The following is a 24,944-nucleotide window of genomic DNA, read 5'->3' as shown; positions in this document are numbered from 1 at the left end:
TCTAGGTATCTGGAGCAAACAGCTGCCTTAGGTACAGGAATTATTAATGCATAGTGATTCAAGCTAGGAAAGAGCAGGGACTGACACATGGTGATTATAGGTAATGCAGGAAGCTGTATGCACATGCAATGCATAGTGCTTTTTACTTTTCAAAGCATTTTACAGTGAATGACAAGTTAATGTATAAACTCCATTAAAACAATAAAAAAGTCATTTTTTTCTACCCAGATTGGTCTCACAATTTAAATAATTCATTATATTTGCAACACCATTATTAGTTATTTTCTCAGAGGGGCTTTAACATTTCTTATAAACCAAAAAATGTATTCTGACTAAAAAAAAAGAAAAAAAAAAGGTATGGTATATTTTTTCAATCCTGCTTTTCTTTTTTTTTTTTTAATTTTCGGAGGAAAAATTCCTTTATGTCTCTGTACAGTTGCTAGTCTTCTAACTGCAAGTATTTAGTCACAGTGAATTCATTTAAATATTGGGATAAATTCCACCATTGGTTGCCACATTTCCTTCAGGGCTCTGCATTTATTTATTTATTAGATTCTCCAAATTGTATGCTTGGTTTAAATAGCTTCGGGGCAAAAATACAATAAAATTGCATTAGTTAAAAATGTAACCAGCATCAGCAACATGAAAACATAACAGTAAAGCAGCATGAGCATATACATATAAAGATAGTCATCATTTTAACACTCCACTGGGACAAGCCATATTACGAAGATAGATTGTGTGCCAAGCCCTAAAGCTTAAGCAACTGGGGCTCTGGGGAAACACACAGGCCTGGAACTCAGGTTGGAATGGTCATCACAGGCTCCTCGGAGGAATGCAGCTCTCCATCCAGGGGAAAATCAACAACTGTTAACAGAAGCAGATTTCATTTGGCTAGAAGTTAGGAGGAAATAAAACTCCACAATTTTTTTTTTTTCTGTATTTTCTGGCAGAGGACAGCATGTTTCTAAACATCAACACACACCCAAACCTAACAGACATTGAAAAATAGGTTTGGGGTATTTTTAATTTATGTGAGGGAATTGGATGAGACATGGAAAGGGAAGGAATATAAAAATGTGTGTGTGTGTGTGTGTGTGATAGTCTACTTGACTTTAGTATAAACTTTGAGTGTTTGAGCTAATGAAATAGAAGCATATATATATATATACATACACATATGTGTATATGTATATATATATCCTTGTAAATTTAAAACATCTTAGAATTTTTTCTCTTTCTATTTATTGTCTAAATGCTCCCCAAGTGATCTATAAATACTGTGTATCTGAGCATTATCAGAATCTAGTGGAAGGTCTTTCTGTGATTCCCAGTAACCTTCAGGCTTCAATCCAAACCATTTAGCAAAGCACACAGGGTCATTCAAGGTCCAGGCTTTGCCCACCTGTCTAGTTTTCTCTTTCTCCCCTTCTCCATCACACTCTACATAGAATTTTATGAATGCTGCTAACTTTGTTCAGATTATCTTTTGTCCCATTCTACTTCTCCCCCAGCCCCTGCCTGACTCTTAATCATGAAAAGAACTCTTTTCTTTTCCTCTGTTATAAGAATCCATGGTGCTCTCTCATTTTCATAAAAGACCAAATTTTACCATGACTTTGCAACAGAATAAAATAAATATTACACTTTATTCGAAATGAAATAGATTGAACAACAGTATTTGAAACACAAAATGTAAATGAGTTTATTGTTACTTCATGATTATTATATGAGCTGATTTTTTTTTTTTCATTCTTAAGCTCTACATGAGAAAAGACTTGCAAAAAGGTAGAAATGGTACAGTGGTAAAGAAAGCAGGCTCTAAGTTTAATTATGTAGGCTCAAATATCACCTCTGCTGCTTATCATCTGTATAAATACAGACATATTGATTTGTGGGTTTTGTTTCTGTGAAGTGGGGTGCTCTCAATAAGCAGTTTTGCTTATTTTTAATCAAAATCAAAAGGAACAGATGAGTGATCTTTTTTCACTGGGTTTTAATCCATTCTAGTATGATGAATTTGAAGCACAAGCAAAATCAAATGCCATATAAACTACTGTTTACATGCAAGGTGTATGGAATGGGAATTAAAAATAAAAACAGGAAAGTGTGAAATTGGTCTTGGCATTCTCCTTAGAGTTCTCTGTGAGTCAAAAAAAGCTCTGAGTCCCTTCCACAGGGGAAAAGATGTATAACAACGTAAAGCATCATGTAAAATCTGAGAGCTTATAAATCTCTAAAGCTTATCCATGAATTTCCTAAATCTGCAGACACCAGAATAAGAGCCCCGGTCCTATATAATTGTTTTTTTAATTGAGTCTTAAAGAAAATTATGGACATTAATAGATGAAGGGAATCCAAGTTTGGGGGAATAATATAACTAGGATCAGGAGGGTTACATTAGTGACATGTATGTAAACATTATTAAAAGGAGAATTGTTTCATCACTTAGATTTGAATATTTATAATGGTGTTACTGTATTTCCTTCTCTAGACTATACTGTCATTTTAAACTTATTATGATCTGGTTGTGTGTGGTGTCAATTAATAAATAGTATACCCACCCATAGAAGTTTAGACACGAGTAGTTTAGGAAGAAGAAAAGCTTCAGGGAAATATCACATTTGTTTTTAGATTCATAAGATAAATGTTTATTTAGAATAAGAAAACAAATGAGTAGATTCACTTATGAAGTACAAATAGACAAACCAAACAATACCAAGCGAAGCAAAGAAAATGCAAATTGAATTTAAAAAAAACAAAAAACAAAAAACCTCAGACAATAGCAGCATACTCTCCCTTTCATCGATGCCACCTTGTCTGTGTAACCACAGCTTATTTATCTCGCTTATTTCCAGAGGTAAATAACATTGAGCTAAAAGGCTCGGGTTCTATATGTAAAGTCGCCACACTGCTGGATCACATCATACTGCTTCTCCTGAAGCAGCAGTTTACCTTTTGCAAGTCTCTTTTTTGAATCAGGTTGATCTATCTAGATTTCTTAGTTTATATAAATCTTCTTGAGAATTTCCCATTAGGTCATTGAGTTAATGACTTAACACGACTTTAAAGAACTAGATCTTTGAAACCAAATCCAAAATATGTTTAAAAGAGTCAAAGCATGACTTTTACAATAATTAGTTAAACATAGAATTCCTTTCATTATTATTGACATTCTTGAGGCAACATAGTACCTGAAGAAATAAAGGATGGGAAGAGGAATAGAAATATAGTATAGAATTTGGTATATACCATTTAATTTTATTTAAGCTAATATCGTGTTTCTTCAATTAGGTACTTTTAAATGTAATGTATTTCTTCTCAAAATTTCCTTACGTATCACTATCCTGTTTCTTTATTTACTTAGCATGCTAATTATTTTCAGAAATAATCAAAATGATTACCTGGAAAGATAAAATATTATAAAGAGGAAGGACTTTTTTTTTAATTTTATTTATTCGACAGAGAGAGAGAGAGCGAGAGAGGGAACACAAGCCGGGGGAGTGGGAGAGAGAGAAGCAGGCTTCCCGCCAAGCAGGGAGCCTGATGTGGGTCTCGATCCCAGGACCCTGGGACCATGACCTGAGCTGAAGGCAGACGCTTAACGACTGAGCCACCCAGGCACCCAGGACTTTTTTAAAGAAGCAGAAAAAGATTTAGCAATGTAAATAAATCTGAGAGTGAGATTGTTCCAAATAAATTCATATATGAAAAATGATTCATAAATTTGGCTCTAAATTATAAGAGGCTATTGCAAAGAGAGAAGCATGATGAATTTCAGGATTATTCATGACTATCCATAAGTTGGACTTATAAAGAAGGAATACTAATTTGCAGAAGAGAATAAAATTAGTACTAGTATTGAAGCAAGAGTGAAACCAAATTTTCTCTGCAGCTTTTCAGAAGTAGATTCAGAAACAAAAGAAAATGTAGTTTGCAGTTGCCCGACTGTCCACGTCCACCAAGGAAAAAAAATCAACTAGGGAAAATACAATAAAAATGAGTATCTTCATCTCTTCATTATAATAGGAAGCTGTTAATACATATAATATATATTAATATAACATAAAATATATATTAATATATTGTTGCATATGTTATATAACATAACATATATGTTAATATATATAATGTATTATAATGCCCCATGTAAAGCGGGTAGCAGTTGTTACCTTGCAAGGATGCTAGCCCAAGCATCTTACTTTTCAAGGAACTGGAAAATCTAGATATTTTTATAGGAAATCTTCAGATTTTTAAGAGGTCAATAGTATGTTTGCCAAATTAAACATGCTGAGGGACAAATTCAATATATGAGCTGCCAGTCTTCAACTCTTATTTTACAGAATGCAGAAAAGTAAATAGACTATACCTTCCATTATTAAGTATTTGGAATCACTGAATGACAATTACCTGAAATAGAGCCTTTATGCATTATTGGCTGAGCTCATACTACAGGTTTTAAAATTCAGCTGAGCCAAAGTTTGTATTTTGTTTTCAAGGAAGTTGAAGTAGTCAGTAAAAGAACCAAAGGCCATTTCACTGCTGCATGACAGTCCACCTCCTCACCATGGAATCACTTTAAGAGCTGACTAGGTCTCGAAACTCCATTTGATTTGTCTCCTTTGCTCTTCCTGCATATTGAAATCACGTAGAATTCTCAAATTACCTTTAAAAAGACTCCAGGTTTGAAGACTTCACAATATCTTGTTTATGAGACCTGTCCCAGCATTCTTTACCACTATAGTAGTTAGGCCATACTGCTAAATAGTACACTCCGCAGATGACAAAGTAACGATGGTGGGAGTTTGCTGTATCACATTCCATATATATCTCCTGAATGTGCACAGACTCTACCGTCTTTGTTGATTTTGTGTGTGGAAGCAAACATTTTATTTATTTATTTATGTATTTATTTTAGATTTATAGATTTTATTTTAGATTTATTTTAGATTTTATATATCAGAGAGAGAGAGAGAGCACAGGCAGGGGGAGCAGCAGAGAGAGAAGCAGGCTCCCCACTGAGCAGGGAGCCCGATGTGGGACTCCATCCCACGACCCTGGAATCATGACCTGGGCTGAAGGCAGACGCTTAACCGACTGAGTCAGCCAGGCATCCCGCAGACATTTTGTTTAATCATGAACACTCTATATACCCAAAGTCAGAATGATTTGCATGACTAGGAAAGTAGAAAAAGTCTCTTCTTGGAAGGGACTTCAAAGCCATCCTAAACTCAATGCCTTCTCTGTAAGTTGAGTGGGATGAGTAGAAGTGTTCTTTGTAGTGGTTACTTTTAAAACTTAGTCCTATAGGGCGCCTGGGTGGCTCAGTTGGTTAAGCGACTGCCTTCGGCTCAGGTCATGATCCTGGAGTCCCTGGATCGAGTCCCGCATCGGGCTCCCTGCTCGGCAGGGAGTCTGCTTCTCCCTCTGGCCCTCCCCCCTCTCATGTGCTCTCTCTCTCATTCTCTCTGTCAAATAAAATAAATAAAATCTTTAAAAAAAAACAAAACTTAGTCCTATAGATTTTCTGTGAATTGGAATAGCTATGTTCTACCAAAACAACTTTATTCCTGCTACAGTGGGGCTCATTTTATATATATTTTTGCTGTTGTTACTGCTTTAGAAATACTTAAGGAGTAGAGGTAAGTCTATTTTGTGCATCTTTATAATATTGTATCACCTGACATATTATAGTTTTTGGAAGTCTTTAAATTGAGAAAAATTCAGAAAATGAATATTTATATTATAGAAAATAACAGCAAAAATAAAATTTTGTAGCTAAAATAATTATTTACAGATATCCAATTTATTTCCTCACAACAACCCTGTAGACTCTTTACTCTCTAGGTAAACACATAGAGGTCTAAAAAGATTAAGTAACTGCGTTGGTGATATAAATGATATTGTTAGCTTTGACCTCAAGTGAATTTAATCGTAACTCATAAACACATGATTCCTACCAAACCAGCTTTAAGTAATGGGTAACTCACCTAAAACTGTTTTAAATTTATCATAATGATATAGATTAATTGCTAATATAGAGGCAATGTAGATAAATTGCTGAATATAGCTGTAGGAAATATGCAACAAGTTTATTACATTAAAAATTTGATATAGAGGGGCACCTGGGTGGTTCACTTGTTAAGCATCTGCCTTTGGCTCAGGTCATGATCCCAGGGTCCTGGGATCGAGCCTCCATGCTCTGCGGATAGCCTGCTTCTTCCTCTCCCACTCCCCCTGCTTGTGTTCCCTCTCTCGCTGTCTCTCTCTGTCAAATAAATAAAATCTTTAAAAAAATTAGATTCAGAAAAATACATACTAAAATCTATTTTACAACAGAATTTGGAGATACTGGTTAATATGATATTTTGTAATATTAGATATTAATAACAATTTAAAATACTGCTAATGATAGCCATATTCAATTGTTATACTGTAAAGCATCCATATCCCCAACATTGATGTTTCCTTATTCTTGCTTATGCAAGAATTTAACCTGTAGAATTTAATCTATATTTTTAGTCAACAGGTTTTGAGGAATACTATTATCTGGGAACTGTATGAGTTATTAATTGGTAAGTTGAACTTGAATTCATAACACCTCAAATTCTTATGTGTGACTGTTCTCATTCTAGAATTGAAATCTTATGTCCTAAAGAATTTGCTTATTATCTGGAGCTTTTTGTTTGTTTGTTTTCAAAATTTTGGACATTATTCTTCAAAGATATTGTTAATCAGAAAGTACTTATGATTTTTTGGTTATTTACCCTTTACTAGTCTGAAAGAAGTTGTCTAAAGAAATGTCAAAAGACCAACCAGAGACTTGACATTTAGTGTAGAGTGTGAAATCTCACATATGCCACAGCAAAAAGCCCTTTAAAGATCTCATTCTTGAGGTTCTAATACAAATCACAACAGAATATCTACATATCTTCCTTTTTCCTAATGTATGTGGCACTTTCAGGAATTCTGCGGGAGGCAAGAAACATCATTTCCTCTAATCATTAACGAGAGTATTACAGCTATAAAACAACTAAAGTGAAAATACATTCTCTCTGGCAGCATACTTATGCCTGAAAAGAAAAAAAAGGTGAAAAAATCATCAAGTAAAATAATAATTTCTCTCCTATCTTTCCCCCTCTGCCTCTCCCTCCCTCATTTCAATTTAAGAGATTCGTTCTCCTGCTGGTTGTAACGGGAATGAATTTCAGTGCCATCCCGATGGAAACTGCATTCCTGATCTGTGGCGCTGCGATGGGGAAAAAGATTGTGAAGATGGTAGTGATGAAAAAGGCTGCAATGGGACATTACGACTGTGTGATCACAAAACCAAGTTTTCCTGTCGGAGTACAGGTAAGCAATACATCGGTTCATCCTCCACCTTGGGGTTCCTGGAGGTAGAAACCCTTTGGCCCATCCTCAGTGTGTATCTTACCTGCATAAAAAAGGTTCTTGTGTTTCTAGTAAGTTTGCTCATATTTTACATATGATAATAATACTAGCTAACATTTATGGAGAACTATCTATGGGCCCAGCACCGCTCTAAAGAATGTTTTCTCCGTGAACTCATCTCATCATCCCAACTCACAGTGAAAAACCTGAAGGCCAGAAAACTTTTTAACATGCTCAAGTTTAAAAAAAAGTCAAAAGAGACAGCATGGGAGAATTGGGATTTGAGACCATGCAATCCTGGATTCAGAGTCTGAAATGCCAGACTCCAGAAAGAGATAAGTATGCTAAACCCACAGACAGCATTCCTCTTTCCACAGATAAATCCTCACCCTAAAATTTCATGAGGATGAATGAAATGGAAAGGCAGAATTATATACATTTATTTTCAAGTACAGTAGATTCTTAAATTCAATTGTGCTGTTGCTAGATTTCATTAAGATAAAGGTGATGTTTATCATTCAAAACTGAATTGTTTTGAAAGTCATTGTGGCTTTTATTTTTTTTATGATGTTATTCTATTATTATGACTGTTCCATTTTGTTTTTCTACATAGAGTAGGTTCTACCTGACATAATAAACCAACTTACATATTTTCCTCTTTATACCAGATGATGAGCTGAAGTTTAGTGAAAAAAAAAATATTACAATTAACTACTGTGGTATAATTGTGAAATGGGTTATATCATCAATCCAATAATCCATGGAAACAATTCCTATAGATTTCAGGATATATTATGGAATCATCTCTGGGATGAGGTGAAATTGTTTTTTGAATTGCCTAATCGCTTGGTGATTCATTTTGCTCCTTATTAAGTATTTGAACCAAAAGGTAGAAATGAAAAGTTATCACAGCTATGATTAAACAAAACTCTGGAAACCACATGGCCCATGGGCATCTAAAAATATAAAAAGAAATTGTGTTTCTTTATTTGGACACACTTCCTGTTTTCAATTAAGCATTCAACTAAGAAATAAAGAGATAAATATAAGCTAACATGGGTATAGAGAAATAAATACTCCTGAGGCTCATTCTTAATGAGGGAGTTGTGTTTTCAAAATGGTTACTTTTCAAACAATATTTTTCACAATTATGTGACTCTTTTCAATTGTTACATTAAGTGTCTTAGTTTGGGGGTTATTGGTTAAAAAATGTGACTTTAAATTTAGAAATTATCTTTTTGGAACATACTGTATTGATTGGAATTTAATAGATGAATAACATGTTAAATAATAATGTAAGGAGGAAAAACCTTTTTCTATACCGACATTAGATTCATTGGTTGGGGCCCTTTAAATTAGATAGACAACAGATAGATTATAAGAAAAGAAAGAAAAAAACAAGTTTATATACACATACGTCACGCATGTAGGAAAACTCAGTGATGAGTAACTCCAGGGGGTGGTTGGAACTTGGGCTTATATAGAATTTAGCAAATAATAGTAAATTTGTGGAAAGGTGAGAAAAGAAAGGAAAAGGACTTTGAGTTTATAGGGATGGCAAGTTGTAGGTAGGTAAATATATGGGGGAACTAATGGACGATAAGGGCTAGTTAATAAAATGTGTGCAGGTCCATTGTGGCACTGATTTTCTATTTTCTCCATGGCCATAAAACTTCTCTACAAAAGGATTTATGGCAGTCCTCATTTCTCAGAAGTTTTATGCTTATAGTCAGATTAAGGAAGCTATGGGAAGGTTTCCTTCTACATCTGTTGAACTTCAAATGTTTTCAGCTGAAAATAATCCTTATGTAAAAGTAGCATATTTGGGGGATAGTGTATTTTGATTCCATACGCTGGGTATCTTTGGAAAATTGGATTCTGAGAGACAATTTTATGTGTGTTGACTTGGGATTTGGATTATCCATTTAATATGAAACATCACATATATGTATCAAATAGTCATCATGTAAACCACAATTTAATGTAAAAAAGTAGAACTGAAATAAAATTTATGTTGCATCATCAGAGGGAAATACAGTATAACATGGTGACTGTAGTTGATAACACTCCATTGTATAACTGAAATTTGCTGAAGGAGTAGAATTTAAGTCCTCTCTCTCACACACACACAAATAAAAATAAATAGAATAAAAAATAAAAGCAAAATGTGAAAGGTAATAGTTTAACCATCAATCTGATTCTAATTTAATCTGTGGCTTAAGTATAGTAAACCACAGGGCGCCTGGGTGGCTCAGTTGGTTGAGCGACTGCCTTTGGCTCAGGTCATGATCCTGGAGTCCCTGGATCGAGTCCCGCATCGGGCTCCCTGCTCAGCAGGGAGCCTGCTTCTGCCTCTGACCCTCCCCCCTCTCATGTGCTCTCTCTCTCTCTCATTCTCTCTGTCTCAAATAAATAAATAAAATCTTTAAAAAAAAAAAAAGTATAGTAAACCACAATATATCAAACTATTTGAGGCATCATAACTCATAATTACATATGCATATTTATGAATATTGAAGATATTAAAGAGAGCCATATATATAAATATTAGATTAAATATATGTACATGTCTATAATGTTTTTGATATTTTTAAATTTACTTTAATTTAATTAGTAGCCCAATCGCTTCTCGGCCTTTTGGCTAAGATCACTCTCTCTCTCTCAAATAAATAAATAAAATCTTAAAAAAATGAATATATATACAGAAAGATTTTCAGTGCAACATTTTGTTTTAATAGCCCCCAAACTAGAAATAGTGAATTTCCCATCATTAGGGGAACTACTTAATAATTATAGTGCATTCACACAATGAACTACTCTAATGTCATTAAGAAGGGATAAGAAAAAAATTCATAAAGATGTAATTTTAAGTTCACACTTTGTTAAAAACACATAAAAATGATGATAAAACAGAGCAGAAGAAAATGAGAGAGATATGGTCATATTGACAAAATATATCTCTGATGAACTGAAATAAAATAGAATAACAAATGGTGAGCTGGGTTGAATCTGGATGCCTGATTGGATTGGAGTTGGAGGCCAGTAGAGATGAACAGGTGTTCAGATCTTAGGTTTAATGGGAAATAAAGCTGTCCCACATGAAGTTGGGGACTGAAGCCAGGCTCACTGTTGAAAATCAGAAACTGGAATGGGACTCCTTTCCTTTTGAAAAGAGGGGGAGAAAAATTACTGCTGGTTGCTTCCTAGGATGGTTACTTAAATGAAGTTGTGTGCCTAGAGAGATGGGAGGACATAAGCATGGCAATCATGCCAAGCCTCTGGCTAGCTTAGGTACTGAAAGTGATAAAAAGACAAATACAGGATGTATTTTTGAACCAAGAGTGGGGCAGTGATGGAGTGGGTTGAACTAGAAGCAGCAATACCTGTACACAGTGATGAGTAAACACATAAAGTCAGAGAGAAAATTGAAAACTCCTATCCAAGATGAGATTGAAAAGAAATTTCTAAAATCCATGAAGAAAACCATCTCTAATAAAACCAGCCATCAAAAATCAATCATAAAATGAACTTACTCAAGATTAAATGAAAATGAGATGTTTAAATGACAGATCTAAAAAAAAATAATTAAAATAAGTATGTTTGAGATCCTCAAAGAGAAAAAAAAAATGGAAAAGAATATCCCTAAATATAATTCTATTCTTAGAAGTCAAAAAAAAATGAACTTGTTTTATAAAGCTCATGAAATATTTTTTAAAAATAAGCATTTATTGTCACAAACAGCTTCCATAAATTCCAAGAAGTAGAAGTGATACAGACAAAATTTCCTGATCATAGTATAATAAATCTAATAATTATGAAGAGTAAAGCCACCCTTGCATTTGGAACTTTAATAATAAAAACACTCATTATCTTAATTCTACAGGGAATCAAACTGAAGTTGTAGAAATTTTAGAAAATAAAGATTTGTACATATCAGACCACATGGAATATAAATAAAGCATTGCTCAAAGGAAAAATTCATAACTTTGCACATTTTTATGTTATGTCCCAAACTCTTAGTGATGTTTTAACCTTTAATAACTTCAGAAGTATAAATGCTATAAAATCACTGAAAACATCATCTGAAACTTTAATTATTTATATTTAACATATTGTTAGTTTTGTGAATCTTGAATAATGAATGTTTAAGTTTTTTTTCTAATAGTTTCTAGTAGTTTGCCATCTTAAACTAGAGGACGTGAAACAAAAAATGTTAATGTTAAAAGTGTTATATTCTAAATTTACAAAATTGCATGTAATTAAAACTCCATTTACAAAAGTATAATAAATTTAGATAAACTTTCAAATAATATTTTTACTTGTAACATTTATATTTTTAAATTTATTAAAGGTCAAAACTGTTCTAAGACTTTTTAGATACCTATATTTACATTAACAAATTTTAAAACATATTTTTTAACAATATGTAGGAGAGACAGTATTCACCAATTCTCCTTACGCTTTATTTCTCAACTCTCTTGCAGTTAGATTGCGGCCAGGCGACTAGCACTAGCCAATGGACTATATCACTTCCATGCTAAAGCACTTAAGCTAGAAAGTGAGCATCCTCCTGCTCTTTTTTTTTCCTGTCCCAGTGACCTTTTAAATTATGGGTCTAAAGAGCATATATACAAGTTTTAGTTTGTTACTGCAGCTCATCTTATCCTAACTAGTGCAACATCTAACTCAAGAAGTTAGGACATAACAACAAACCAAAGGAAAACAGAAAAACAGATTAATTTTTAAATTTAGAAAAGAGAAAGAAAAATAGCATGATTTGAAAATTCAAGAATTAAGTTTTCGAAAGAATAACCAAAATTGCTAATACGTTAACTGACCTAATAAAGAAAACCTACTGAAAATCCAGTACGTAAATGAGAATGTGAAATTAATTAGAGATGCTAAAAAATTATACAAATTAAAGAAACTATGCAGTGTCATAGAAATGAATAAAAAACCTGTATTAATAAAATCATGCATTCATAAATATGCACTTCACAATTTATTCTAGAAGGGAAAGTGCAGGTGATTTATTTATAACAAAAAGGAAAAAAAAAATCAATATCTGTCCCTTCTCATCATTCTCTCAAAAGCTCCAAGTCCAGTAGAAAAATTCTACCAGATATCTAAGGAACATTGTTACAGTGCTGTTTCATCTCCTCCAGAGCATTCAAAAGGAATAAAAGCCTTTAAGCTATTGTTTTAAGCAACATAGTATTGGTTTTATAACTGCCCAAAGTTAGTGCCTCCCATACACACAAAAATTATAAACTCTGTCTCTGATGACCATCACTACAACCATTCTAGACAAAGCATGAACAAATCCAACAAATATTAAATGAACAATTCTCTATGAAAAAAAAATAAGAAATAAGCTAAGTGTTACAAACAACCTAAATAGGCCAAAACAGTGCACTTAGTGGGAACATCATGGTATATCCATACAGTAAAATACCTTGCAGCAACTTTAAAGATTGGAAATCACTGCATGGATGTTTCTTGTGATTAAGTGTTGAGTAGAAAGTGAAGGAAAACAATAGGGAGCATAGTATATAACACTTTTTTATAAAAGTATTTTATAATAGAAACATATTTCTAGAGAATTCACAAGAACTTGTTATCAATGTTTGTCTCTGAATAGGGGGAATGGATGACTAGGGAAGAAGAGTGAGACAGTGTCATACTTGTACAGTCCATTCTTATGATTGACTGTTTTTCCAAAAGTGATGGTAGATTGAGGCTGACCCATATAATTTTCACTCAAGATTCCATTGGAAAGCAACATACATTTTCAAGTCAGGTCCCAGGGTAAGGTTAAGAGTTAAGGATTAAATGCTCTTTAGCAAAAGAAGTAACAAAACTAACAACTGCCACACATGGGGATTTAACTCTGACATTGGCTTAGCAAACAGCTTGCTCTGTGTAATGAAAATTCTCTGTGGGCTTCTGTGAACTGCAAAGTGTTACTCTTTTCTGTGATTACATTGTTTTGTTTTCCTTCCCCATTGTTGTATCAATAAATACAAAGTGAAATGATGAATTTAATCTTTGTTTAAAAGCAATCTGGAATAATTAGAACCAAAAATTTCCTACAGTAGAATAGTGATTTTGTTGGAATTATATGATGAACTGTTTATGAAGAATTTCTAAATACAGCACTGACCCCCCCATAACCAACCCTATGGAATAGTTTTACTTATTTCTGATGAAAATAATGTGGCGAGCACTCCATTGTCTATGTGTTGTGAAACTAATAAAGTACTTAGTATATTGCTTATTAGGCTTATATATTTCTCTTTTGATTTCTTCCTGTGGCAGTTTTAAACATTTGCTGTAGGCTATCTCTGTTCTCTTCAATCTTGAACTGAAGAAGAAAGTATTTTTGCCCAGAAAGGCTTTTCTTTAGATATTGATCCTATGACCTCTTACTTCCTATGGTACCTTAGTCACTTTTCTTGCTTATGCTTTCAATTCTTTTCTCCACATTAATTTTTCTTCCTCTCTATAAAATATCTAGTCCAATAACCTCAAAAGCATTTTTTTGAATTTATTAATTTTTTTCTGTCTTCCTCCTTCCCTTCATCAAATAATCTTGTGTAGTGCATCTAGATGTCTTTCTTTCACTCATTCATTCTTTCACCTTTTGCAATCTAACACCCTATCTCTACCTTTGATGGAAATTGCTGTTTCAGTGGTTACCAGGGATAATAACTATGTGAGTTCAGATAAATTACCAAACCTCTCTAACTTTCAGTTTTCTAATCTGTAAAATAGATAATGATGATGTTGATAATGATATCATCATCATAAATAGAACATGCAGTCAGTGCCTAGAACACAATATGAGCTTGATGAATGATAACTTTGACTATTAATACTGCATTTTGACTTCTTTCTCTGTAAGATTTGACCTTTCTCTGCAATACATGTCCTCTCTTTGAAATCTTTTCTTATGAGCTCCCATATGGATTGTCCTCTATTCATTTACCATTTAGATTCCTTTTTTTTTTTTTAATTTCACTTCTCGTTGCCTGCCCCTTACATTAGGGTAAAAAACAAAAACAAAACAAACAAAAAAACTTGTTGAATGCATGTGTTTCAGATATTGTGTAGATTTTTCTCTTAATTTGTTTTGCTCCTTCTCATCTTTCTGCAAGGTATCCATAGCAATCTCTTCTGTTCCCAAAGTTTCAATCATCACTTCCAGGTAAACATCTCCCAAATCCGTACTGGAATTTACCCCATACTTCAAACTCATTCTTTTTTCCAATGCTATGCTGAACATCCCACTTTTTTTCTGAAGCCAGAAATTTTTCCACATTTCTCTATTTATGTTAGAAACATCTTCAATCCCCTAAACATTTGGATTTAAAGCAGAAAGTGCCTTTTGACATCCTAACTTGTCATCATTTTTACGTCCTACTGATGTTATGTCTACAATTTCTGTACCATCACCCATTTTGCTCTTTCCACTCACATAGCACAGCATATGGTAAACCTACATTATCTGTCCTTCAACCACTGTGTGGTCTACTGTGTTTTCCTCTGACAATAATTGACTTCAATCCATTCTACACATAGCTTTGGCTCCCTCTTACCTCATAAACTGCAACCTGAGCACATACTTTCTCAAAATCTTTCAGTGGTTCTCTATTGTTTAAGATTAAGAGACACCTCATGAATTAGCAGTTAACATTTCATGAACTGTGACTTCAAACTGCCTTATTATTGCTTCTGGGGCAAATCCCACCCTTTCCTGACTTTATGACTTTACATAGGAGTTGCATGTTATGTGTGGATTAGATTCAGCAAATAACACTAAAACCCCATGTGTTCAAAATGGCCACTGAAAATCATCCATTAAACTCAATATACATGGTTCTGTGTATATAGTTCTGATGAAAATTTGTACATATAGCTATGCTATTAAGAAAATACTGTTTAGCATAAAATAAGGAATACAAATGCAAAATGGAATTTTATAGTGAATTCACTCAGAAATGGAGAGAAGACCAAATTAGAGTTGATTTACTTCAACCATCAATGCCCTGACACATTCCTATTGAGTAGCAAGAGTAATCAGCATGCTATTAAATTATCTCTCTTCTTCTGCTTTACTTGCCTTTTGTTTTGCAAAGCATATATTAAGATTGTATACTTTAGTCAGCTATCTATATGATTTTTTTTTCTACTTCCATTTGTAATATTCACCCTTCCAGACCCCTTTCCAACAACATCTCAGGAAATCTTGTTCTCAACCTTCCAGTCATTTATATTTTCTACCATTTTGAAATTCCACAGCACTCCGTGATTGTTATATGGCTTTTATCTTAATCTTTTTATATATATATATGTTCAGTGTAGAACATTTGTCACTACTAGACTTATTGCTCCACAATGTCAGAAATTTGTCTTTCCCATCTTTCTACATTTTTCAGTAGCTAGGCAAACACATTATACTTAATAAATAATTGCTGAGTTGAATTGAAGCCAACATTGTTAGAGAAATAAATATGTATGTAGTATTAAAGTTCAGTAGTATAAATTTTTTTTAAAAGATTGAAATTTAAAAAGACATTATGCTTATATTGAGTAAACCCATTTGGATTTTCTCAAAGATTCACTTCTTTACATACTCATATTCTTTTTTTTTTTTTTAAGATTTATTTATTTACTCGAAAAAGAGAGAGAGTGCAAGCGGGGGAGGGAGAGAGGGAAAGAAATCCTCAAGCAGACTCCCTGCTGAGCACAAAGCCTGACACAGGGCTCAATCCCAGGACCTGAGATCATGACCCGAGTCAATCAAGAGTTGGATACCCAACCAACTGAGCCACCCAGACACACCCATACTCATATTCTTAATATTAACTGCCAATCACATCCCAGAACCAAGATTATCCTGTTATAACATATGATGTCTTTTATTAAGATAAAAATGAGTCAAGCAGTTTACAAAATGATAAATCTATTTTTTAAAATGGCCAAAATAATTTAACAGAGAAAGAGTAACTCTAGAATTAATCATATAAATTTATTTTGGTAAAGCAGTACAATTTCTAATGATTCCAGAAACTCTTAGGTCCCTATAGCTGTTGACTTTGTACTGGCTTTTATTCTAAACTATATATTTCAAGGTAACACAAATAAAAATAGTCCTTATAATGTCCTGAGTGTGTGTGTATGTGTGTGTTTATGTTTGCATATATGTGTGATTTCACTAGTTGTCATGATACCAACATACTGATTATTATTTCTGTTTGTTGTTGCTGTTTTGTTACTTGGCCATTCCTATTCTCTTTGCCTAAAGGGCAAAACTGCAGTTTCCATAATATTCTGGCACATATATCGATAGAAAACATCATTATAAATAGATCAGAAAAGATCGTGTAAAAACTCAACTTGATAATAAACACCTATTTTCAGCATGTAGTTTTAAAGTGTAATTAGTAAAGACAAAGTAATTGACTTGGTTATTTGAACTTAAATGTGAACATTTAAAAATTATTTCTAAAGATTTTGTTTTTTTTTAGATATTGGATATTTATATTTTCTATAACACAGTTTAATATTATTAATCTTTATTTCATTTTCATAATACAAATTTGCCCTAAGTCTCAAGTTTCTTATATATAGAAGAGGGAGATTAAACAAGGAAATTTGTAATATTTATTCTTTCAAAATATTACATCCAATGACTTGGCTATGTAAGGATTTGTCTTAATATGAATCAAGTAAAAATCAACACTCTTTAGCCCTACTTACTATGATCATTTGCTTTTAGGTTTTCCCCAATTAATTGTCATGAATTAGAAATTTAAACTTATACCTGGTATGCCCTTTTAATCCACATTTTTGCAAGAATTAAAACCAAACAAATAAGAAAGGGAGGAGCAGTTACATTTCAAACATCCCCTGAAAATCAGAGAGAGGAGAGAGCTATTTAAACTTGTAAATTTTATCTAAGATGTTTATTCATATCTCTGGTAACATAGTCTGAGTTACAATCACTAGTCATTTGAATACGATTTTCCTTTACGTTTTCTAGGCAGCATTTACGTCAGGGATAGAAAATAGGTTTTACTGCTCTTCGGACTCTGAAATCTTGATAGTGGTTTATGGACAGGTTTGTTGAAACAATACTAAGATTATTCTGGAGTCAGCAACTAAGCATGTCATGGTAAATTAGTGATATCTGAAAAAAAGAAAGAAGGAAGGGAGGGAAGGAGGAAGGAAGGAAGGAAGGAAGGAAGGAAGGAAGGAAGGAAGGAAGGAAGAAAAGGAAATCACATCTTGATTTACCAAACAAAAATAGAAAGTACTCTATTACTCTTGAATTCTCCTTTCATTCTATTATATTTGCAGATGACTCCCTACAATTTATTACTTAAGTGCAGAATGCCATAATTTAGACTAAAACTATATGTTATGCATTGACTTTGTCTTGTTAACTAGATTATAAACTCTTTGGTGACAGGGAATGGGTTTTAGGACTTTCTTATATTTCCTAAAGTTCCTAGGGAAGTGTAAGTCACAGAGTCACCTCAACATAGAATTTTCATCATGCATCTGTAGAAACTATCACACTTTATGGCACACGTGTATACATATCATCGTCATTTTAAAAATGAGCTATTTTGGGGGGGAGGAAGCCATGTAGAAATATGGTAGAAGGAAAATAAATAGCACAACTGGATTCAGTGAAAAATTCTCCTTTCCTACTCTAGTTTTCCAGCACTTCAAGTCTTCCTCACCAGAGGCAATCACTGTTAGCTATTTCTTATGTAGCCTCCCAGAAAGAATTCATCCAGAGACAAACCTGTCCATATACCTATATTGATATGTGTATGGAATTATAGTTCTAGATATTGGTAATCACATAAATATCTTCTAACATATAAGAAAACCTACCATATACTTGGTTTTGTGCCTTTTTTATTGATATGTTTTGGAGATTGTGTTATATTACCTTATGCAGAATTATCTCATTCTTTCTCACTCAAGTGTATAATTTCAGTGCATGGATGCATTGTAATTGATGTCACCAGTCTTGCAATAATGATTAAACTGTTATCAGTCTTTTGCTCATATATACAAAGCAGCAACACATATCTTTGTATTGCATCCGTGTGCATTTGGGCAAACCTGTTAATGAGAAAAAATCTAAAATTAGAATTACTCTGGTGAAGAATTGATGCATTTTTTATTTGCTAGATTTCATAACATTGCCCTAGACAGATTATTCCAATTTGTAGCCCCCTCAACATTGGGGATGTTGCACACAACTTTGTCAAATCTATCCTTGTATTATCCAATTTTTTAATCTAAATCAATCTGATAGATTGAACCAATCTTATAGAGGAAAAAATGGTATCAAATTGCTGTTTTAGCTTAGTTTTTCATTAAAAGATATTTTTGATCATTGTACATTTGTAAGTCATTATTGATTCATTGTGAATTTTGCGATTGTATTGGTTTATTGATCTTTATTTTATTTATTTGTAAGAGCCTTTTATATTTTAAAGAAAAAAAGCCCTTTTTTCAAAAATAATAAAATTTTTTCTGGCTCACCAACTTTGTGTTGAATTTATAGATGGATTATATTGTTGCAATGTGGAATTAAAAATATTTATGAAATTAAGCTTATAAATTTGTCCTTTATGTTTTCTGGATTTGTGTAATGAACATTTAAAGTTTTTGTTGTTTTGTTTTCATATCTATTTTATTCTAGAATGTGTGTGCAATTATTGTTATTTTAAAATGATTACTTTTTGATCTACTTAGAATATATTTTAGTGTAAGCATCAAGATTCAGCTTTTTTTTTTTTCCCCTCCAGATGTCTAAGCAGTGTTCCTAACATCACCAATTTTGTAATTCCATTATCTTTACTATTTTGAACTGCCAATTTTTGGGTATTTGATATCTGTATTCTTTTTTAATTTAATTTAATTTTATTATGTTATGTTAGTCACCATACAGTACATCATTAGTTTTTGATGTAGTGTTCCATGATTCATTGTTTTCGTATAACACTCAGTGCTCCATGCAATACGTGCCCTTCTTAATACCCATCACCGGGCTAATATTCTATTCAATTGTTGATGTGTTGATTGATATTCTTTTAAAAATATTTTGACTACTGTTACTTTATAATACTTCTGAATAGTTGGCATTTACAATTCCTACTCATCAATTTTCTTCTCTTTTTTTGAAGACTCCAAATGTTATTTGCATTTTTATTTTCTTAAATTTAGGATAAGCTTATAGGATTGTAATAATATTGTTACTATTTTATTAGGATTAATTTGAGGGAAAATATTTTACAGCTATAAATCTTCTTTCAGACCAACCCGTATCTTTATCCAAGACTTCTTTTGGGTTTGTTGGTAGACTTTTAAATTTTCTTCATGTAAATTCTATACAGTTCTTGTGTAGTTTAACTTAAATACTTTGTTTTATGGTAGATTTTTAAATCCATCTTCTACTATAGTCTGTTGAGATATAAAACCTACAGATTTCTGTGTAATTTTTGAAACTAGCTATTTTTTGAATTCTTAGTTTTTTATGCTTCTTTATTAGTTTTTATTGATTTTATGATTATATGATTATATTAACTTGCATGTACTGATACTTTTCTAATTTTATACCTCATTTATTTCTGTTATCTAATTATATTAGATAGTATCTCCAGAACAATATAAATAATAACACTGTTAATTTTATTTATGATGTAAAGCAAAAATTTATAATGTTTCTCCATTTATATCAAATTGATTAGTGAAGTATCCATCATTTCTTATTTTAAGAGTGTTTTCATCAATAATTAATGTTGATTATGAAATGCATATATATTAACTATGGAACTGATCATTTCTGCTTTTTTTTCTTATTTGACTTAATAGTATGGAAAATTATTTACGTATTTCTGCAAGCGAAACATCCTTTCTCCAATATTTCATTTATTTTTATTTTTATTTTTTTTAAAGATTTTATTCATTTATTTGCCAGAGAGAGAGAGAGGGAGAGCACAAACAGGGGGAGCGGCAGGCAGGGGGAGAAGCAGGCTTCCCGCTGAGCAGGGAACCCAATGCGGGACTCATTCCCAGCATCCTGGGATCATGACCTGAGCAGAAGGCAGACGCTTAACTGACTGAGCCACACAGGCATCCCTCACCAATATTTTAATTATTTAAAAATTTAGTAACCTTTAAGGTTGACATAGACATCTGAATATATACTCTATGACATGTACAATATAGTGTTTTTCTTTTCCCTTTCATTTGCCCTACCCCTTTTATGAGTTGTTGGTATACAGTCAGCTAATAACCAGTATTTATCTTCAAGTCCATTTTTTATTCACATTACACATTAACATTGCATAATCCAGAAAAGATAATTAATTCGAAGAAAAATATAACCATTCTGGAAAGGAGGAACAATTTAGAGTGAAAAAAAGATTGACGAAGACAGTGGCCATTGCTTTCTCTGCATTTCACATTATTACTTTTGAAAACTGCTGGCTAAATAATCATTTTTGTCCTTTCAAAGTCAATAAAGAAAAACATATTTCCATAACTTCTGTCTGTGTATCCCTTAGCTACCAAGATGTTTAATAACATTTTATATTTTTTTATGAAGGGGAATATACATGTCTAGGTGTGAGGAAGAGTTGAGGTCTTGGGGTTATAAATGTAGACAGAAGGACATTTTCTCCGTGAAATAAATCGTTTGCTTAAATTCAGGGCTGCAAAAGACACTGATAACGTTTACCTGAATTTAGGTCTCTAAAAGGGACTTATATACAAATGTTTGTTTGAAGTTTGTTTTAAAGGTATCATAATGAAACTTTCAATTAGTCCACAGACAGTAACTTGAAACCGAGGAAAATATTAAGGCTTTAACTCTAAGATCATTAACAAGGAGGGCGAGAGCTACTCAAATACTGTCATGAAAATAAACTGTCAGACTATCAGCAAATAAATTTCTTGCTAATAGCACATAGTTCTGCCTCTGACTGAAGATGGTAGTGACTATCCATTAGGACAGTGACTTAATTACAACAATCAAATGGGTGATGTTTCTGTTTCCTTAAGGGAGATGCATCAACAAAGCATGGATATGTGATGGAGATATCGATTGTGAAGATCAGTCAGATGAAGATGACTGTGACAGTTTTTTATGTGGACCACCCAAGTACCCTTGTGCTAATGACACTTCAGCCTGCCTGCAGCCAGAGAAACTCTGCAATGGGAGAAGGGACTGTCTGGATGGGTCTGATGAAGGCGATCTCTGTGGTATTGCATGTTTCACTGATTTGCTTCTCTCTGGAGACTAGAGACATTTAGTCCCCTTGCTGATACTTAGAGTAACATGCGTTCCTTCCATTTATTTCCTTTAAATGTAACGTTTAGCCTTGAAACCTATCTCCATTTTTCAGGGACTGTAAGCTTATTAAAAGTTTTTAAAAGATGATCCAAATTTTCTGAAAACAAAGCAGAAAAGGCTGGACTACAGCCAACTGACTTAACTGTATAATTGTGCTCATCATTTAGATCTCTGGATGCTTAATGCTGTTTCCACAATTAAACTGATTATTTTTTCATCAGTGAGTCATTCAAAACAAGAGAACATTCTTATTCTGGACCTATGGGATGGAGTTTACTACCATCCAGTGGATTTTATCATACCTTCCAATCATTACAATAGAAGTATTTTTAAAAAAGAGGAAAGGAAAGGAACAGATTGAATAATAAAACCAACTGAATATTATTCAGGTTTATATAATTTTCTCTGAAGTTTTTGGTCCTCTTACAATAGCTTTCTTTGGCATGCTGTATCTAGTTAAAATGATGATTTCAGTCTGGTAGCTTTTGAGCTTTGAAATCACTTTTGACTAGTTGTCTTTTTATGCCAACCAGAACATATAAAGAAAATTACATTTCCTTTTCTGTGGGGAGATCAAGCATTTAGCAAGGAGATTTTCAAAATATGTTTTCTAGATAATACTGAAGGTGATATTAATAGAGTAATGAGGAAGGGTTTACAGAATGATAAGAATAATAATGAGGTGACTAGGGACTGAGAAAATGACTTTAGGAAATGATGAAGCTACCTAATTGAAAATAGAAAAGACAACTACATTTAAGCCTAAAGTTACCATATTTTGATCTGAATTGAGCACTAATAGAATACTGAGTGATAAAAAAAACTCTGTTATTATGTTTTAAATTTATGTAATAAATGTCCTTTCTTCCAAAGAGTCTGTGATTCTATAAAGCAACCTTGAAACAGTAACTGCAACAGTCTTCATTCAGTGATGTTAAAATTTATTTATTTATTTATTTATTTATTTTTGAAGACTTATTTATTTTTAGAGAGAGTGAGAAAGAGAGAGAGAGAGAACAGGGGGAAGGGTAGAAGGAGAGGCAAAGAGAGAATCTCAAGCAGACTCCCCTGTCAGCGCAGAGCTCGACGCAGGGCTGGATCTCATGACCCTGAGCCGAAATCAAGAGTCAGATGCTTAAATGACTGAGCCACCCAGGTGCCCCTGTGATGCTAAAATTTAAACAAAAAGATTCAACTCCCACCCCCCAAAAAATCCTAAAAGTAAACAACAAATACAAAGTAACATACTTAGTTTCTCTGTATTTACTTCTTTTTCTCCCCGCTTATTCTCCCTTATGGAGTAGATTGGTGGATGGAAATATCTCTTGCATTACAATATGTGATGATTGCTCATGAAGGTTGTAAGAGCAATTCTGAAAGAAGGAAACTATCAACACTCTTAAAATTGAAAATGTGTAAATATAGAAAAAAATCGAGATTTTGACAAGTTTAAATTCTGTTCTTCAATTACTTCAGTTAAATCACCTAGGCAGGTAACTTAATTTCTTGAAATGTCAGATTCCTCATCACAAAAATGGAAACGATAATATTGATCAGGAAATCATGGTAATAATGCCAGTTGTACTACAGGTATTGAAAGAAATTAGTGCTTTTCTACCTTTTCTCAACCTTCAGGTTAAATGAAGGCAAGGAAGACAAAATACAATCATTAAGAAAAATGAAAATATTGTTATGAAAACACAGTTTTATTTTCCTATCCTCGGCTCTCTGAATTAGTAAAATAAAGAGCAAAGGGGATTTCTTCTGAATTTATTTCTTTGTTTACCTCAAGACTGAAAATCGCTTTTTACTATCAAGCCACTGTATTCATCAGCTTAGGAAACTTGCTCAAACATTTCAAAGAATTACAGGTGTGAAAGAGGTTACAATAAAGCTAGGTGTGGTCATGCCAGAGAAGATAAAAAGACAATTCTGTCCTGCTTACAGCACTATGGCATATTGAAGTCCTATACTGTCCCCTTCGTGAGGTGAAGTTGAAGGAAAGTTAGGGAAATGAAAATCAAGAACAAATACTGGTCAAGGATTGAATTACCTTCTATGGTTTTCCTTTTCTTATTTGCTTTTGTGTGTACCTTTGTACTGTAGTTCAGTGGATGGCATCCTTATAGGCAATATTGGTACCCATAGAGGTCTCTTATTTTCAAGGTCCTTGGAAAGATTTTCGTTTGTTTTGGTTTTGGTCTCTCATTTTCAAGGTCCTTGCCCATCAGTGATAGGTTAGATCCTGTCGAGCTAGGCAGGGGTATTGGTTTATGAGTGCTGCAGCAGTGGGCATAATGAATCATTTACCCAGTGGACATAAAAGATATAGCAAGTGAATTAACTTTAAATAATTGGCATGGGTTGGCTAGTAACTAGGAAATGCTTTTTAGAGAGAGATTCCCAAAGTCGAAAGAGTTTTTGTTTGTTTTTTTTAAACCATTTGCTGTATATGATGAAAATGTAGGTTTTGCCCTCTTCATGTCTACTCCTTCCAAATATTGTATTCAAAAAAGCTGTTTTATTTTTTTTAATGCTCCCTCCTGTACCATCCCCTGTTAAAAAGGAAACAGGGGTTGATTCGTGTCCTGTTCCTCAATACATGTAAGATTTGTATAAAAATATCTTGTATGAAAATGATTTGTCATCTGTGGACTTAATACTTGGGAAATGTCCTGACATGGAAAAATCATACCCTTTGGGTGGTGAAGAGTTTCTTATTTTGTTTTCTCCAGATAAATCTGACCTATAAAGCAAAATCAAAGCCAAAACAAACAAAAATCAGAAAAGGAGCCCTGAATGAAATAAGTCTCCTAATCCTAGTGAAGGGATTATTTTCTCGGGGGGATTTTCAAATGATTTCAAGGGGAAACGGATATACTTTAAGAAACGGGTATTGTTTAAGAAACAAATGAGAAAAATCTTGAGTCATTCAAGAATAGAGTTAACTGTTAAACCTTGCTATAAGTGTATATCAAAGATAAGCAAAGTTGGACTCCAGTTGAAGTGGTAAGGATTGATTTTATTCAGTATTAATTATCGCAATAGAGAAGAATATTTCATGTGAACTGAAATCAAATTCACTGAAACAAAAGACTAGAAGCATTTTGAAGCCTGCTAAAGGAAAGGCACCAAGGGGTGGTAAGGGGGTTGGTCCATGTGACTGGGC

General features: G+C 33.1%; 1 protein-coding gene across 1 annotated transcript in view; it reads left to right on the top strand.

The window, feature by feature from the left end:
• LRP1B (LDL receptor related protein 1B) overlaps positions 1 to 24,944 on the top strand; it is a 1,499,204-nt gene that overhangs the window by 828,315 nt on the left and 645,945 nt on the right. The window contains exons 21-22 of the mRNA XM_044913608.1: positions 7,171 to 7,353; positions 21,484 to 21,684. Of these exons, the coding sequence (XP_044769543.1) occupies positions 7,171 to 7,353; positions 21,484 to 21,684 (384 nt within the window). The remainder of the gene's footprint in view (positions 1 to 7,170; positions 7,354 to 21,483; positions 21,685 to 24,944) is intronic.

The sequence above is a fragment of the Neomonachus schauinslandi genome, chromosome 3 (assembly GCF_002201575.2).
Source record: "Neomonachus schauinslandi chromosome 3, ASM220157v2, whole genome shotgun sequence".
NCBI classification, from domain to species: domain Eukaryota; kingdom Metazoa; phylum Chordata; class Mammalia; order Carnivora; family Phocidae; genus Neomonachus; species Neomonachus schauinslandi.
This window is presented reverse-complemented; position numbering and strand designations above follow the sequence as displayed.